Genomic DNA, 16,797 nt, shown 5'->3' with positions numbered 1-16,797 from the left:
CTCATTCAATAATACATTCATACACACCTGAAACGTTTAAATACTTTCTATAATATATCTCTAGAGTTCATAGTTATTAGGCATCTCCTTGAAACAGCACTTGCGAAACGTAGATCCATGTCGGAGTCCCGTTAACTGCCCAAACGCTATGAAAAAGCTAAGTTAAAAAATGAATTTATTGCATAAAAATAACTTATAATATAAAACTATGAATTAAGAATATTTAACATAAGAGGGAATAAGGACATGACCGATGAGGAGGCCAGCTACGTTTTGAAATCTGCACTTAACAGACTTGATCTTGTGCAGTTGTAGCCACTGAGGTCTGTTCCCTTAATGAAAAACAAGAGGCGTTGAAAAATTGAAAAAATGATGAATAATAACTATGAACTGTAGAGATAGATTATAGAAAATATTTAAATGTTTCAAGTTTGTATGAATGTATTATTGAATGAGGATATTGCTGAGATATATACTTTATGAATTGGACCTCATTATAATTGGACTTTAAAACAAATATCCATTAACAGATACATGCTTTTATTTTCAGGCATTACACACTCATCATTTCACTACTTTTCACTATAATGGATTACTGCGATGTCGCTCTCATGGGTCTTCCTAAATAACAGCTTCAGGGTCTTCAACTTTTCCAAAATATCACAGCCAGATTACACTGGCCAGCACTCATTTTGGTGCCCAAATGTTAGACCTGTTTCTAGGTATATTTGACCTGATGATTCCAAAAATGGCAATCCGAAAACACAAAGAGAGGAACACAAGTCTCTGGATGTCCAGGAGAAATAATTTATTCAAAACAAATCAGTTTAAAATAAAAAAAAAATAAAAGCAACTTCTGGATTAAAAGGTACAGATTGCGTGAGACTCAGACCCTACACGGTCCATGTTTCGGCATGTGAACAGCCAGGGGTCCTAATTTGGCTGACACAAATGTATGGTACCTAATGCCTCAGGCAAAGCTGTCACAGACACATGGAACCACCATAAGCTCTGCTGACATGTTTTTTGGTTTTAGACAATCTCATCAGAACTTTGGGTCTAATGACATGGACACCACACATTCTTCCTGGGCATATGTCACATGCTGACTCAGGTGCCTTCCCAACTTTTTGGGTATAAATGTAGGCAAATCTGTTACCTGGTGTTTGGGACAGTCTGATTTTACTGGATGTTGTATTGTAGGACAACCTATGATGGTATGTCAGGCATTGCACTAGGATTTATTTCCGCAGCCAGTAGTGCCATCTCACCCACTCCATAGACCTCAGCCTTCTCCTAACACTCCCCTGCCTTCAGTGCCGTATGCTGCAATGATGGGGTTTCCCCCTCCCAATGCATCTTGAGATGCAGTGGGAGGGGCCAAAGGCTCTGATTGGCTAAAAATTGTCATTTTGTAAAATATGCACATACATCGCACGTTCCCAAACACCTATTCGTGGTCCTGGGAGAATTGACAGTGATTTGGGCCCTTGGACAATAAGTGTCATGGGCTCCTAACCACCTATCAAAAGTGATTAAATTAGATGGAAGCTAATGGTGAGTGCGCCCCTACTGCTGTGGGCCCTCAATGACCATTCCACCCCTTGTGCTGTGTGAAACTGATGTGTTATCTTTTGGTACATATAATTATGTAATCATATATGGCCATACAAACAGATTTTTTTTGTTGTTGTTGTTAATTCAAGTGGGTTTATTGGTCAGAAAATAGTACTGCGTACTAGAGAAATTCTTTTTTTTAAACTTTATTTAGTTTTTAATGCCAACAAAAAGTGCAATACAATTTATATACAAATAATGATAATCAACCAAGCACTTATAATCAATCAGTATCTATACAAAAGATAAAAATTCCCTCCCCCATCCATCATTACCATCTAATATAATAAAGAGCTAGCCACGCATGCGCAGTCCTATTTGCGTGTTCCGTGCGCTGTAGGTCTGTGGCCGCAGGACTGCGCATGCGCGAGTCCCCAGCTTTACTTCTCTCTGACTACGGACCCACAAAGCCACCACCGCGACTCCTCTCTCATCTTCCGACGCAACTGCAGCTCATGAGAGGAGCCGCGGGGGCGCCTTTGAAAACGGCTCCCTTCTCCGAGTGCCCACCCCCTCCTCCTTTTTTTGTGATCCATTGAGCGGCTCCCCAGCCTTCTTCCACCACCTACCGAGCCCCCAGCCCTGTTTTCAGCTCCTCCTGCACGGGCCCAAAACAAAAAAGGAACCGCGACTCTTCCCCACCCGAAACACTATGCCGGCTCCTCACAAAACCAAAACTCCCACGCAGCCGAACTTGCAATATCGCACGGGAGCCCCAGCTCGATCCACTCCTCCAGACCGACGATGCACACAACTTGAACCACATGCAGACTTACATTGCACGCCCGAACTCACAGCCAAACGGCGTATGCGCCAGTTAGCTGCATCGGGCGACAGGAGAGACTCTGGCAGCGGATGGCGGGAGAAGGGCTCATGGTCCTGCCGCCGCTGCCGCTCCTGTTTACAGCGGCCTGCACGTTGCCGACTCCCCCCCTCCCTCAACAACCGCTACCGCTCCTGTTCTTCCCCTCCCTCCAGTCACCGCTGCCATTCCTATTTAAAACGGCCTGCTGAGGTTCGCGGCCGGCTGTAGTGAACCTCGCAGGCCGCTCTCCACGTGGTAGCACGTTCCCTCTGACGCGATCGCGTCAGAGGGAACATGCTACTGAGGTGAACAGCGGCCTGCGAGGTTCGCTACAGCCGGCCGCGAACCTCAGCAGGCCGTTTTAAATAGGAATGGCAGCGGTGACTGGAGGGAGGGGAAGAGGAAAAAGAAGGGCCATGGAGCAGGCAAGAAAGGGGGCTGTTTTGGTGGGAGGGTTGTGCAGATAGCAATCATGGGGGGGAGGGGGGGCGGAACAGAAAGGGGCCATGGAGCAGGCATTGCAGAACAGGGGGAGAGGGAAAGGAGGCTGCTTTGGGGGGAGGGGTGTGCTGGGGGCCACGGAGCAGTTAGGCATTGCAGAACAGGGGGAGATGGAAAGGGGGCTGCTTTGGCAAGCAGGGGGGCCAGGGAGACAGACAGAAAGAAAGACGGACAGACAGGGGACCAGGGAGAGACACAGACACAAATAATGACAGACAGACAGCGTCCAAGGAGAGAGAGACAAATAAAAAAAACCCAGACATACAGACATCTATTCTGGGCGGCGGGAGGAAGGCAGTATGGAGTGCTGCTGGGAGGAGGGCTTCGAGCCGCACAAGACTGTCCCCAAAGCCCCTGCGGAGAGTTGGGCCAACTTCTCCTTCCTCACCGACGCCGAAGAAGCTGCAGGCCCCGCTCCCTGTCGCGCTCTGAGCACTCACGATTGGCTGAAGGGTGTCATGCCAATGCTGCAGGTACAGGGGGATGCTTTTGTTGCAGAGGTGTGCTGGGGGGTAGACAGCTTTGCTCGCGGGGGGAGGGGGAAGACACAAGGGGGTTAGGGAGAGGGAAAGGGGTATGCTGGGGGCAGACAGCTTTGCTCTGGGGGGGCGGGGGAATGACACAAGGACACAGACACAAAGAATGACACACACGGGGCCAGAGAGACAGCCAGTGTCCAAGGAGAGAAAAACAAATAAACATAGACAGACAGACAGCGGCCAAGGGGAGAGAGAGAAAGAAAGAAAGACAGACACACACATCTATTCTAGCACCCGTTAATGTAACGGGCTTAAAGACTAGTCAAGAATAATACCAAAACAAAAGATATAACCCCCTCCCCTGCTCCCACCACCCTGGATGTGTGGGTAAAAAAATAATAATAATAACTTTATTCTTCTATACCGCCATAGTCGTGAGACTTCTAGGCGATTCACACTGAAGAGAGCTGGACAGTCATCGAGTTACAATATGTTGAAGACCGGGATACAGTATATAGAAACTTACAAAAAGCATATAGAATCTTACAATGGAAGATAAAGATAAAGGACAACTATAGCAAATCTACAAAAGACATCAATGGACCCCAAACTAATTTGAATATCTTATTATACCCCAGCATGTCAGTATTCATTTTTTTATATTTATAAGTTAAACATAAGCTCACCCACCAAGGAAAACTAAGGTGATCCCAAGTCTTCCAATTGTGAGTAATTTGCATGGCTATCCCGGACATAATAAGGAAAAGCTGGCATTTATTGCGGTCCATTGGGGGGGCTTAATATGCAATAATGTTCCACATATAACTACATCATACGTCAATGGAATTGATGCCTCCAGTATGGTATTAATCTGTCCCCATATTGACTTCCCATAGTTAAGTATCAAAGGGTAATAGAACAGCAGATGATCCAGTGTCCCTGCATCAAACAGGCTTAATACACGGAAACCCCTTTATAAAATGACCCTCCCCCCAAAAAAAGTATATAGATCCTTTGCACTACATCCTCATTATTGTAGGAAGATCACTAATAATTCAGTATGTATGTCCAGAGAAAGGACATCGAATCAATGACACAAGTTCAAATTATTTACCTTCAAGCAATAGTTTTGGAAAGTACCTGCAGAGTGGAGGGAATCAACCTCTGAAGATCTAGGAGCAGCTGCAAGTGAACCAACTCTTCCTCAGGTCCCTCCTTGGACAGAATTTACAGCAGGTCAGACTGTGAGAGAACATTTATTATGAGGAAAGGATAAAACGGAGTGGGCATCCATGCTCCTCAAGGGCCACAACCTAATCGGGTTTCCAAAATTTTCACAATGAATATGCATAATATTGGTTTGCATGCACTGCTTCCATTGTATGCAAATAGACTTCATGCATATTCATTGTGGAAATGTTGAAAACCTGATTGGGTTCAGGCCCTCAAGGACCATAATTGCCCACCCCTGGGATAAAGGAATGAGGACAGTCGGTCCTGAGAGGAGGGAGAGGCAGCAGTAAGTGGTATGAAAAGTTACAAGGGCTCTAACTGAGCAGTATGAGAATGTTCACAGTAATGTCAATTATATTTTTAGCTAAATACTTGGCTAGTTTTGTCATGTATTAGATTTCACAGCTTTTTCACTTTTCAGTCTCTCCATTCTTGCCTCCTCTCCTCTCTTTTCTTCATCTTTCTCACGTTTCTTCCCATTTCTCCAACTTCAGTAATGGAGCTTTTTCCTATAGTAGATGAGTTCAAGATTGCCAAATCAGAGAAAAGCAGGAACCATGTCACTAATAACTAACATGAGCTATCTGACAGATCGCAGGCTTGTCACAGTATGAGGGAAGGTTCAAAATTAGAAAAGGGAGGGAATAAAGTTCTATTTAATATTAATAAAGAAGGGGCGGAGCTGAGAAACCAGTTATATTGCATTGTCCCTAAACATCACTCAGACATGGATCTGTTAATGACATGCCAGCAAGAAACTCTATCAGCTTTTCCATCTCATTGTGTTGTAACTGGAAGTGGAGCCATGGTGATCGAGAGACCAACAGCAGGTTCCTACAAGGTAAACAATCACCCAGAAAGATACATGCTTCTCAGCTGATCCTATGTGATATGTTTGTGATCTTTGCTTTCCTGCTGTCAAAACTGAAATTTCTGTCTGTCTGATTCAAATAGACAGGTGCAAATATTGGGAGGATAACTCAAGATATTCATAATACTATGTGCAAAAAAAATAAGTGGATTATCCAAATAAATGTTTTAAAAAGAAAAACTTCATATTGCATTAGTTGTATATTGTGAATAAAAGTACTTTATCCTTTATAGATCTTTATCTTGGGGGATGTGTTGATTACAAAACCTGACTGAACATGACTCCTGGTGAAGAATTTCTGATTGATTACACATTATTAGTTTACAAAGTTCCATTTAAAAACCAATAAAATCATATTGATTATGCTGTCAGTGTAATGCTTGATGGCAGAGGTTTGAAGCACCTAAAGTATTTCTGTATTTCCCTTTTTCTTGGCTTTTTTTTTTTTAGTGGAGGATTCTGGTTTTTTATATTTTAAGAATTTTTAAAAACTCATATTTATTTAGATATTAGAGTCATATTTTTCATATAGATACCAGAAGTAACCCTGTTCCCTCAGCTTTAGACTCTTTTCCCCTCCTGAATTCACCTACCTTTACATGGAGTCAACACAGCCCAAATATAAGCAGAAAGGATTCCCATTCACTCCTCTCTGGTGGTACAATAATTTAGGGTTTTCGGTAATGGTTGTATTGTTTTTTAACATTGAGCATTTATGATGCGGTAAGATGTCAACACAACTTTGTAAATATGTTCTTAAGAGTCTATATTTTACATTGTAAGAGTACAATCTGAAAACAAGATTTATATGTGGCTTGGTACTGTGAAAGAAATTTCTAGCACAGGGAGATGCGAGATTCTGTAGTGAATTTGCTTCTTAATCTTGGTCTTTGAGAGTGTTTTGCTAGCTATGCTAGTTCTAGACAGAGCAGATCGTTCAAGCAATGAGTGCCAGCTGCATAAATGTTTTTTTTAATTCCCATTGGGAGCCATATCTGCAATCTTTACATCCAAAGGGATGCAGTGTGATTTTGCATTAGGTGTCCTGAATTAGGCACTCAGCTTGTTGGGATGCAAGAGCAATAGTGAGTACCGGTGGGGTGGGGTGGAAATTACCGATGGGAGAGGGTTGGGGGGTTTTGGGAAGGGGGAGGGGGTTCCTATGGTTCAGGCACTGGGTACAGGGTTCTGTATGGGGGATAAGTGGGAGGTGGGAGCTGGAGTGGCACGTTCAGGGCTCATCAGAGTCCAGGGTCCCGGAGGACCTTTCTGACGACTCTGGCCTTGTTGGCCATGAGTCGTTTTGAGGGTGGGTTTATTCTTGTACCCATTCCCCATATTTCATTGAATTGTGTTGGATATGATGCATCACTGTTTGTATTCTGAATCATTGTGTTTTGTTGTACAGTTTGCACTATTGTTTGCATCAATAAAAATTGTTTGAACCTAAAAAATTCCCATAAGTTGTATGGATAATGATAGATATGTAAGTGATTCACTTATATATAATTTTCCATCCCAAAAAGGGATAGCGCCACGTAGATGTCTAATTTATTCTTCTAAGTGGTGATATTTGACTGTGAAACATATAAATTAGAAGGACAAGTAGACCGCACAAATATAATATAATTTGAAACATCTGATTTGGACATGGAGGGAAAATTCTGTATATGGCATCTATAGGTCGATTATTGACTATATGCAGACATTTTTTTCCCCCAGTACATGTGTGGGGAAATGAATTGGAAAAGGTCTTGAACAATTACATGAATACATTGTTGAATGGATGGGATAGCAAGATATGAAACTAAATGTTGATAAGACAGAATTGATGCTTGTGTGGAAGGTAGACCAAGATAGGTGGCCAAAGGAAATAAAGGTAATGGATGAAGTCCTTTCAGTGAGAGAGTCAATGACAATCTTTGGAGTTAGACTTGATTCAGCTCTTACAATGAATTCTCAAGTGGCTAAGACGGTACAGATATGTTTTGCGCAAATACATTTACTGTATCGGATGAAACTGATGTTTGCGCCTTTTGACTGTCATGCTGTAGTACAGGCAATAGTCTTATCGAGGCTTAACCACTGTAATGCCCGGTATTGTGGACTGATTAAGACAAGTTACTGGGCATTTCAAGTAGTACAAAATGCTGCAGCCAGATTGATCACAGGAGCACCAAAACATGCTCAAATTAGACCTTATCTTCGACAATTGCACTGGCTGACCAATATAGGATTGTGATGATTTGTCATCAGTTTTTGTATGGTACTATTACAGAGGTTTTCAAAGATAGGATGGCTGTTTATCGCCCCAAAAGATCTTTGCGCTCTGAAAATTCAGTTTTGCTGAGGGGCAATGTTGATCCAAAATATGTAGAAACTTGTGTAATGACCTGTTGTTGTGCTGGGGTAAAGTTATGGAATTCGCTGGTAGGACAATCAAGGAAATGTGCCGACAGAGGAACTTTTCGAAAATTCTTAAAAACACAATTGTTCATTACTGCTTTTTTATAGGGTTTGACTCACCTTGATCGAAGATTTATTGTTAATTTAAATCCTGATGATTTGTCTGTCTCTTTGTATTGTTTTAAGCATTATGTATGTTTGATTTTATGTGCACCGCCTAGGGTTAGACTGTATAGAAATATTAAAAATTAAATAAATAAAAAGATAGGTGCAATCACACTTGGGCGCCTTTTACATAATTGCACCTAACTTAAAACTTAGGCACCTGCAATGTCGACCAGGGTTTTCAAGGCCTACATTAGAGGCACCTACGTCCTTTAGAGAATTGCGTCTAGTGGTGACTTAGTCTTTTCCCACCCCTAAACTAAACTAAACTAAACTAAGCCTTAAGTTTATATACCGCATCATCTCCACGGAAGTGGAGCTCGACACGGTTTACAAAGCTTAAAAATATAGGAAGAGAGAGGGGAAAGATTTACAAGAGCATATAAAAAGAGGGACTGTAAACAGGAGAAGAGATGTTATATGTTAGAGAAAAGCCAGGTTTTCAGTTGTTTTCGGAATAGTTGGAGGGAGCCCAGGTTCCGCAGCGGGATAGTGAGATCGTTCCAAAGGCCCGTGATTTTGGAGAGGAGGGATCTTCCCAGTTTACCTGCATGGAGGATGCCGTGTAGAGAGGGGAAGGATAGTTTATGTCTGTGGGCTGATTTGGAGCTACTTTGGAGCTAGGTGCCATGCAATAGGTACCAATCTTTTGTAGAATCATGCCTAAGAAGATAGGCACTTAACAACCCAATTCATTTTTATTTTTTTTTTCAATTGGGAGCTTATTAAAGCTCATAAAATAAGCCAATTTACTAATTATGTAAGCGCTTAACTTTAGGCGCCTCTTACAGAATTTCCTCTGGACTGTCAGTGGTGCCACTTAAATAGGGCCACTGAAATACATGACATTGGAAACCATCTAAAGCAGTGGTCTCAAACTCAAACCCTTTGCAGGGCCACATTTTGGATTTGTCGGTACTTGGAGGGCCTCAGAAAAAAATAATTAATGTCTTATTAAAGAAATGACAATTTTGCATGAGGTAAAACTCTTTATAGTTTATAAATCTTTCCTTTTGGCTAAGTCTTAAAAATAATATTGTAATTTATAGCTAAAAAGACATATGATGATCAAGAAACTCTTTTATTTTACTTTTGTAATTATGATAAACATACCGAGGGCCTCAAAATAGTACCTGGCGGGCCGCATGTGGCCCCCGGGCCGCAGGTTTGAGACCACTGATCTAAAGCTAGATGTTTCAAATGATACATTCTCCACGTGGCTGAATAATGATGTCATTGTATTTATATGCTTCTTGTCCGTGGCGGTATTCTGTCTGAGTAGGAATATTTCTGCTTGAAGAGTAATCCCTTCCGAAATAGGTACCTTCTATCCACAGGATATTTTCTATCTGATGGGAAGTTCTTTGCTTTATATAAATGGCCATAATTAGTATTACTGTTCGGAGTGTACTCATTTATGGCAATAACCACTGAGAAGAAGGTGTATGGTAGAAATTAAAAATAATTATTCAGATACCTATTCCATACACATATGTTTGCAGCATAGAGAGGGATGAATTAATTTGTGCTGGATATTAATATCCTAGGATCTCATTAGTGCTATAAATATTTTGGGCTGTCTGCTACAATACAATATTGTGATAAAATGCTTGTATCAAAGGATGTATGAGATAAACATGATAGTAAGACAGGGCCCAAAAATCTGGGAAGACATAATCATTCAATATATATAACTGAGTTTCCAAGCATGTAGCAATGATATTTTTCAGGAATCTGCCTAATGAAAAGAGAGAGGAATGATACCATAAACAAAGGGGAGGGGGGGGGGGGAGAGAGATAGGGGGGATGTTAAATGAAAAGGTGAGAGCACGGGAAAAGAGAAGACCTAAGTGGCTTGTGCTGAAGATGCAGAAAATGCAAGAGCAAAGCAAAATGTTTGCAGGATATGTAATAATGAAAAGAAAAGAAAAAAAAAAAAAGCTATGATAAGTAAATGAAAACAGGAGAAATGAAAACAGGAGAAATGAAAACAAGAGAAGAAAAGACCTGAAATAGGTAAATGAAAGAAATAATTTGAAAAACGGGAGTATAGATATAAGATTGATGCAAGCAATGAAGTTCATTACATTAAAAGGGGAAAGATTCAAAATAAATATAATAGAAAGGTGACAAGATAATGCACTGATTTCTTTTTGGTTTTAGTTTTGAATGAAGGGCTTATAATACTTAGCTGTTAAACAGGAATGAGGGGGTCCCAACGTGGCCCCGTTTCGTTCCCTGCTTCAGGGGACCCGATGTAAGCTGGTTCAAATTGGTGGTCCGAATCGCTGGTGGTCCAAATCGCAAGAAGTTATCTCTTTTGACTCCCCAGCTATGATGCGTTTGTTTGCGAGTCACGCAGTTATGCTATTTCAGCACTAGTATTAACTTGGATTCAATTTGAACCAGCTTACTTTGGGTCCCCTGAAGCAGGGGACGAAATGGGGCCACATTGGGACCCCCTCATTCCTGTTTAACAGCTAAGTGGACTTTTTCATCAAGTATGCAGTGACGTTTGCATGATATTAACAACAAGAACAAACCAGTTATTTTGAACTTTTGAAATAGTTGAACCTTTCAGCCTTTCCAGGTTGTGATCAAGAAACATTTTCATAGTCAAAGGTCCAAACCACAAAACTCCATTATTATCGACCAAGTTTTAGTATAGGATAACGATGATTTACAACGGCCCGCTATATGACGGGATCTCTTTTTATCATATTCATATAATATTCAATATGTCTACTATGAGCATTCATTCCGTTGCTGTATTTTCTGATATGATAGCTTTCCAGATGATTTAATATGATTACTGTCAGTAATATTTATTCCTGCCATTGTACTCACTTGTCACTTATCATCTGATGTTTCTTCTCCCTTTTTCTGTCTACGTTCTTTATCGATAGCTGATGTATTAACATATACTTGCTGTATAGTATTTTAGTTTGTTTTCTATTGCCCGATCTCTACCCTCATGCAATGTGATATACTTGATGGTGTCCTTCTCTTTTGATTACTTCTGTAGTTTTTTCGGAAGCTTCTCTTATATTTCTGTATTATACTGTTCATAAAACCAATAAAATTACTGGAACTAAAAAAGAAACATTTTCATAGAATAACAATGACTGGAAGGTAAACTCTTTACCCAAGGGAGGTCTTGTAGCCTTCCCTTCAGAATTTCATATCTCTGAGTAATTTTAGAAAAATTTTTCTTGATCACCCTTCAAAGGCTTGCTTATATTACATAGTCAGTTATGTTTTTTGGATTTTGACTTTCTTCTGACCTGGTGCTTGTCGAACAATATCCCTGAACGTAATTCAGTAATTAGTAGACAATTGGCTTTTTTGGCACAAATTGTACTTGAATCCAGCTAGGTCTAAAGAACTGTGGATTAGTCAGCAACAAAGATTATTCACTGGGACGAACCGCACTTCAAAAATAGTGCATGTGTAGTTTACAGAATTCTAGCACTTAGGTGCAGCACCAGTAATTGCCATTGATGTGTGAAGTCGCTATGAGAAGTGATGTTCAATAAAGTATGCACTAATGTCACCTAGGGCCTGATTCTCGATAACATGCAACCCGATGGCAGGCGGCAGTAGGCATTCTATCGCTGTCTGGCAGCAAATTAGGATGCACATTTTTTTTAAAAACTCTCCGAGGCAGGACACTCACATTGTAGGCCTCTGTAGCGCATCTACAGAGATGCGCAGTGCTTCTATGTAGATGCATAGTGACGCTTCAGCACACTCAAGGCAGGGTTACCAGATGTCCAGATTTCCTCGGACATGTCCTCCTTTTAAGGACATGTCCGGGGGTCTGGACAGCTTTTCAAAACCAGGCACTTTGTACAGGTTTTGAAAAGCTTCCCGACATAATCACGCCGGGAAAGGGCATCCGTGCATGTACGGACGCAATGCAGTGACGTTACACGCATATGCGCATGATGTCATTGAGTCATGTCCATGCATGAGAGGCAGAACTGGGCGGTCCTGGGGGTGTGGACATGGGTCTGGATTTTCCCGAAGGAAAATCTGGTAACCCTAACCCAAGGCAGGGTGCGGGCATGTCTTCACCCAGAAATGGCCTTGGGCGGGCTTAAACATTGCTACACGTCTACGTAGACGCGAGACAGATGCCTTAAATGTAGGCCTGCAAAATGTTGGCCTATATTTTGGGCATTGGACTGGGACTGTAGATGTAGTTCTCTTTTGGAGGCTAACGCGTGCTTGACACGCAATCAGTGGCCGCAAAAGAATGGGAAATGGGGACTTGTATACCATCTTTTTGTCACTTCAGAGCTGACATTCAAAGTGGTGGGCACTGGAGAATTAAGTCACTTGCCCAGTGTCACAAGGAACAGCATCAGGATTTGACCTCACAACCTCTGGGTGCAGAGGCAGCAGCCCAACCAGTGAGCCATAGCCCTTCCTCAGGCCCTGGGGTGCATAACTATGAGGGAAGAGTTCATGTTAACAGAACATGGGCGGGCCATGGGCATGTTGCCATGATGCATGTGACTTATAGAATACTATCAATTGTGTGCAATGCATGGCATGTTTAGGTGCACCAACTTATGCCAACTCTTGACCTGTTGTTGTAAGTCACCACATTTAAATTTGGCCTGTCAACATGACTCTATGGTTTACGCCAGGGGTGGGCAACTCTGATCCTCGAGGGCCGGAATCCAATCAGGTTTTCAGGATTTCCCCAATGAATATGCATTGAAAGCAGTGCATGCAAATAGATCTCATGCATATTCATTGGGGAAATCCTGAAAACCTGATTGGATTCCGGCCCTCAAGGACTGGAGTTGCCCATGTCTGGTTTAGGCCATTATTTTATCTCAGTTGGACTATGGCAACTCGCTTTATGCTTGTTTAAATAAATGTAATTTGAGGAGGCTACAACTTATCCAGAATACGGCGGCTAAACTGATATACGGTAAGCATAAATATGATCATGTCACACCTTTACTGAGATCCCTTCACTGCATTCCTGTTTACTGGAGGATCCAATTTAAAAGTGCAGCTGTAATTTTCAAAATCCTATATGGTATTTTTTTTCTCCTTTGGTTTCTGTCTCATTTAATTCACAAGAAATCTCTAATTCTAGGAGCTCTCAGAAATATAAACCTGGCTTTCCAACTGTAAAAGAAATAAAAACTATGGCCAATTTTTGTCAATCATTTTTTTTTTTATTCGTAAAAGTTTGGAATGACCTTCCTTCTATAATTAGAGTTCTCTCTCGTCTACCCACATTTTGTAAAGTACTGAAGACGTATTTATTTCAGAAATTTACTAATGATCCTTCTTTTTCAAATAATCAATCATAAAAAATAAAATTCTGGCCTAAAAGATATAGTTTTTGTTCTAATTTCCTGTATAATTTTATTAATATTTTGTTAACTGAATCGAGCCCTCCTGTTGGGATGAATCGATATTAAAAAAAATCAAAGATTAGATTACATTAGACTCCACGTTAGTATTCTATAATAACTTAGATGCACCTAAGTATTAAACTGGCTTAAGTGTATCCCACGGTGACACCTAAATTGAGGTACAAGGCTGTAGAATTTCCCCTTTCAAACTTTCAGCTGGTGCTTGCATGTACTTTGCAGCTGGTGCAAATGCTGACCCAGACATTTTAAAAGATATGCATAGCATTTTTTGGATATCCTTCAACTGATTAATGAATGAACGCCTGAAGGATGCATGACTTGGCATTAGTGACTTGGAGAGTGTGGTGCAGTGGTTAAAGCAACAAACTCAGCACCCTGGGGTTGTGGGTTCAAAACTATGCTGCTCCTTGTGACTCTGGACAAGTCACTTAATCCCCCCGTTGCCCCAGGTACATTAGATAGATTGTGAGCCCACAGGGAAAAATGCTTGAGTATCTGAATAAACTCATGTAAACCATTCTGAATTCTCCTGGGAGAACGGTATAGAAAATTGAATAAATAAATAAATAAGTTATAGTTAGATGCTTGATGGCTGGTGATCTTTGTGCCATCTAGCCCAATGGCACAGCCAGGCTAACTTGAATGGGTACAAGGTAGTGCAGATGTTGACATTAGAGAATGACACGGGGACATTCCCCGAGGGAACTCATTGTCCCGTCCCAGCCAGTTCTTTTTCTGCAACCTCTGTCCTCATCTGCACAAGCCTCAAACACTTTAAAATCGTGTTCGAGACTTGTGTGGTTAAGGCAAAGCTTACAATGCGCATGAGTCAAGTCTCATTTGAAAGGAAGCTCTGGAATGAGAGGACATAGGATGAAGTTAAGAGGTGATAGGCTGAGGAGTAATCTAAGGAAATACTTTTTTACAGAAAGGGTTTTACAGATGCGTGGAACAGTCTTCTGTTAGAGGCGGTAGAAACAGAGACTGTGCCAGATTTCAAGAAAGCCTGGGATAGTCACTTGGGATCTCTTAGAGAGAAGAAGAGATAATGGTTACTGTGGATGGGCAGACTGGATGGGCCATTTGGCCTTTATCTGCCACCATGTTTCTATGTTTCTCCCCTTCACCTTTGAGTCTCACAATGCCACTTTTGCACTTCTTCCTATCGCTAATATACCTAAAAAATACCTTGCCTCCCCATTTTACCGTGTCGGCTATATTTTCTTCCATTTGTATCTTTGCTTTCCTGACTACTCGATCAGCCTCTCAACTTTTCCAGATATTTTAGCCCATCTTCTTCTTTCTGCGATCTTTTGTAGTTTATGAAAGCTAACCTCTTTTTCCTTACCTTTTCAGCTACTACTTTTGAGAACCAAAGTGACCTTTTCATCTTACTTTTACTTACTTTCCCTACAAAATGGTTTGTTGACCTTACAATAGCTCCTTTCAGTTTTGCCCACTGCTTTCCTACTTCTTCCAGATGTTTCCATCCAGACAATTCCTTGACGTAATACCCAATCTGAACAAAATTAGTTTTACTTTTGAATGAGCCCTCTCTACACCTGTCTTAATATTAAACCACACCATGAGGCGATCACTGGATGCCAGATGATTACCCACTATAACATCAGAAACACTTTCCTCCATTTGTAAGTACTAAGTCCAATATGGCCCCATCCTGCGTGGGTTCCATTGTCAACTGCTGGAACAGTTCTCCTTGTAGAGAATCCAGGATTTCCCTATTTCTAGAAGACTCCACAATAGGGATAGCCCAATCAATATCTTACAATCAGAAAAAAAATAAAGACTATACTATTCAAGAAATTCCTGAAAAAGACCTAACTCCACATATATACTGCTCATGAAGTCCCTGAAAAATACCAAACACCACAAGACCTCTTCCATCCCTCCACTAACTCCCCAACCCCCCGAAATAACCTACTCTACTCTCTATTTTCCCGGAAAATGACCAGACATCTTTTGTAATCCACCTTCTTTAACTCTTTTGTAATCTGCCTTGAATCCACGAGGTAATGGCGGAATAGAAATCCCTAATGTAATGTAATATCTGGCATGTTAAAATCACCTATTAGTAATATTTTCCCTTTTACAACTATATTCTTGAATGTCTACTGTTAAATCTCTGTCCACTTCTGTCTGTGAAGGAGGCCTGTATATCACACCAATGTAAATACATTTTCCATTCTCTCTTTCCAGATTGACCCTCAGTGCCTCTTCCTTACCTTGCAGATCCTGCAATTGTGTGACTTTAATATGATTTTTAGCATAACTGTATTCAGTTTTATAATCTGAATCAGTGACACCTATTGTTATTTTGCAGGAAGAAGCCTCTCTCTACCTCCTCTCTGTAAGGATCATACAAGGCAAAAATATTCGGAACTCGGACCTGAGTAAGTATATTTGAGCTTTTCTGATGGGCAAAATCACAGAGATTACTTTTCAACACCTTATAAGAAACCCTCTTGAAAATTGTCCTTCCTGCAATGAAAAGGGGAATGGTTGGGGGGTGAAGGGGGTGGGAAGGAAGAGGAGGTGTTCTACTGGACCACACTTGAGATTTCATTTCGAATCCCCAGGAGTGATTTAAATCATGGACTTTGTAGTAAAGCTGATGGAAAGCCCACAGATACATTGGTACCTGTACTGTGGCTAGCTCCTACATCTTCTTTAGAGTTGGGAGTAGTCTCGGAGGACTACAGATTGGTGTTTGTGGTTCCTGTCCACAAAAGTGGAAGTCGAGAACTACAGGCTGGTTAGTCTGACTGATCTGAGTGGTGAGGAAATTCATGAAATTGCTGCTTATGCAGAGAATAGTACAGTTTCTGGAATCCAGTGGAAGCAGCATGGTTTTATTAGAGGTAGGTCTTATCATATGAGTAAAAGGGACTGAACTTCATATACTGCTTTTTCTGTGGTTACATTCAAAGTGGCTTAAATATTATAGACAGGTACCGTACTCATTTTGTACCTGGGGCAGTAAAAGTGTTAAGCAATTTGTCCAGGATCATAAGGAGCTGCAATGGGAATCAAATTCACAACCTCAGGGTGTAGAGCCAGCTGCTCTAACTAGGCCACTCCCCCACTTAAGAATTCAATCAATTTCTATGTCTAGGTGATCAGAGAGCTGGATCAGGGGACAGCGCTACACTTAGGGTACTTAGATTTCTACTAGGCTTTTGGCATGGTTTTATTTTTTATTTTTTTTATATCTTTATTAATTTTTCAATCTAAAAACAGTGCATATAGGAATACATACCAGTAATTTGAAAAACCGTACTTACATCAATCAGAAACCGT

General features: G+C 41.2%; 1 protein-coding gene across 1 annotated transcript in view; it reads left to right on the top strand.

Moving 5' to 3' along the window:
- The first annotated feature begins 5,372 nt into the window (after positions 1–5,372).
- LOC117363950 (cytosolic phospholipase A2 delta-like) overlaps positions 5,373–16,797 on the top strand; it is a 79,702-nt gene continuing 68,277 nt past the window's right edge. The window contains exons 1-2 of the mRNA XM_033952568.1: positions 5,373–5,476; positions 15,821–15,890. Coding sequence (XP_033808459.1) covers positions 5,375–5,476; positions 15,821–15,890 — 172 coding nt within the window. The 5' untranslated portion in view covers positions 5,373–5,374. The remainder of the gene's footprint in view (positions 5,477–15,820; positions 15,891–16,797) is intronic.

Source organism: Geotrypetes seraphini, chromosome 7 (assembly GCF_902459505.1).
Source record: "Geotrypetes seraphini chromosome 7, aGeoSer1.1, whole genome shotgun sequence".
Classification (NCBI taxonomy): domain Eukaryota; kingdom Metazoa; phylum Chordata; class Amphibia; order Gymnophiona; family Dermophiidae; genus Geotrypetes; species Geotrypetes seraphini.
The sequence above is the reverse complement of the archived record's forward strand: the minus strand, read 5'-3'. Positions and strand labels throughout refer to the sequence as shown.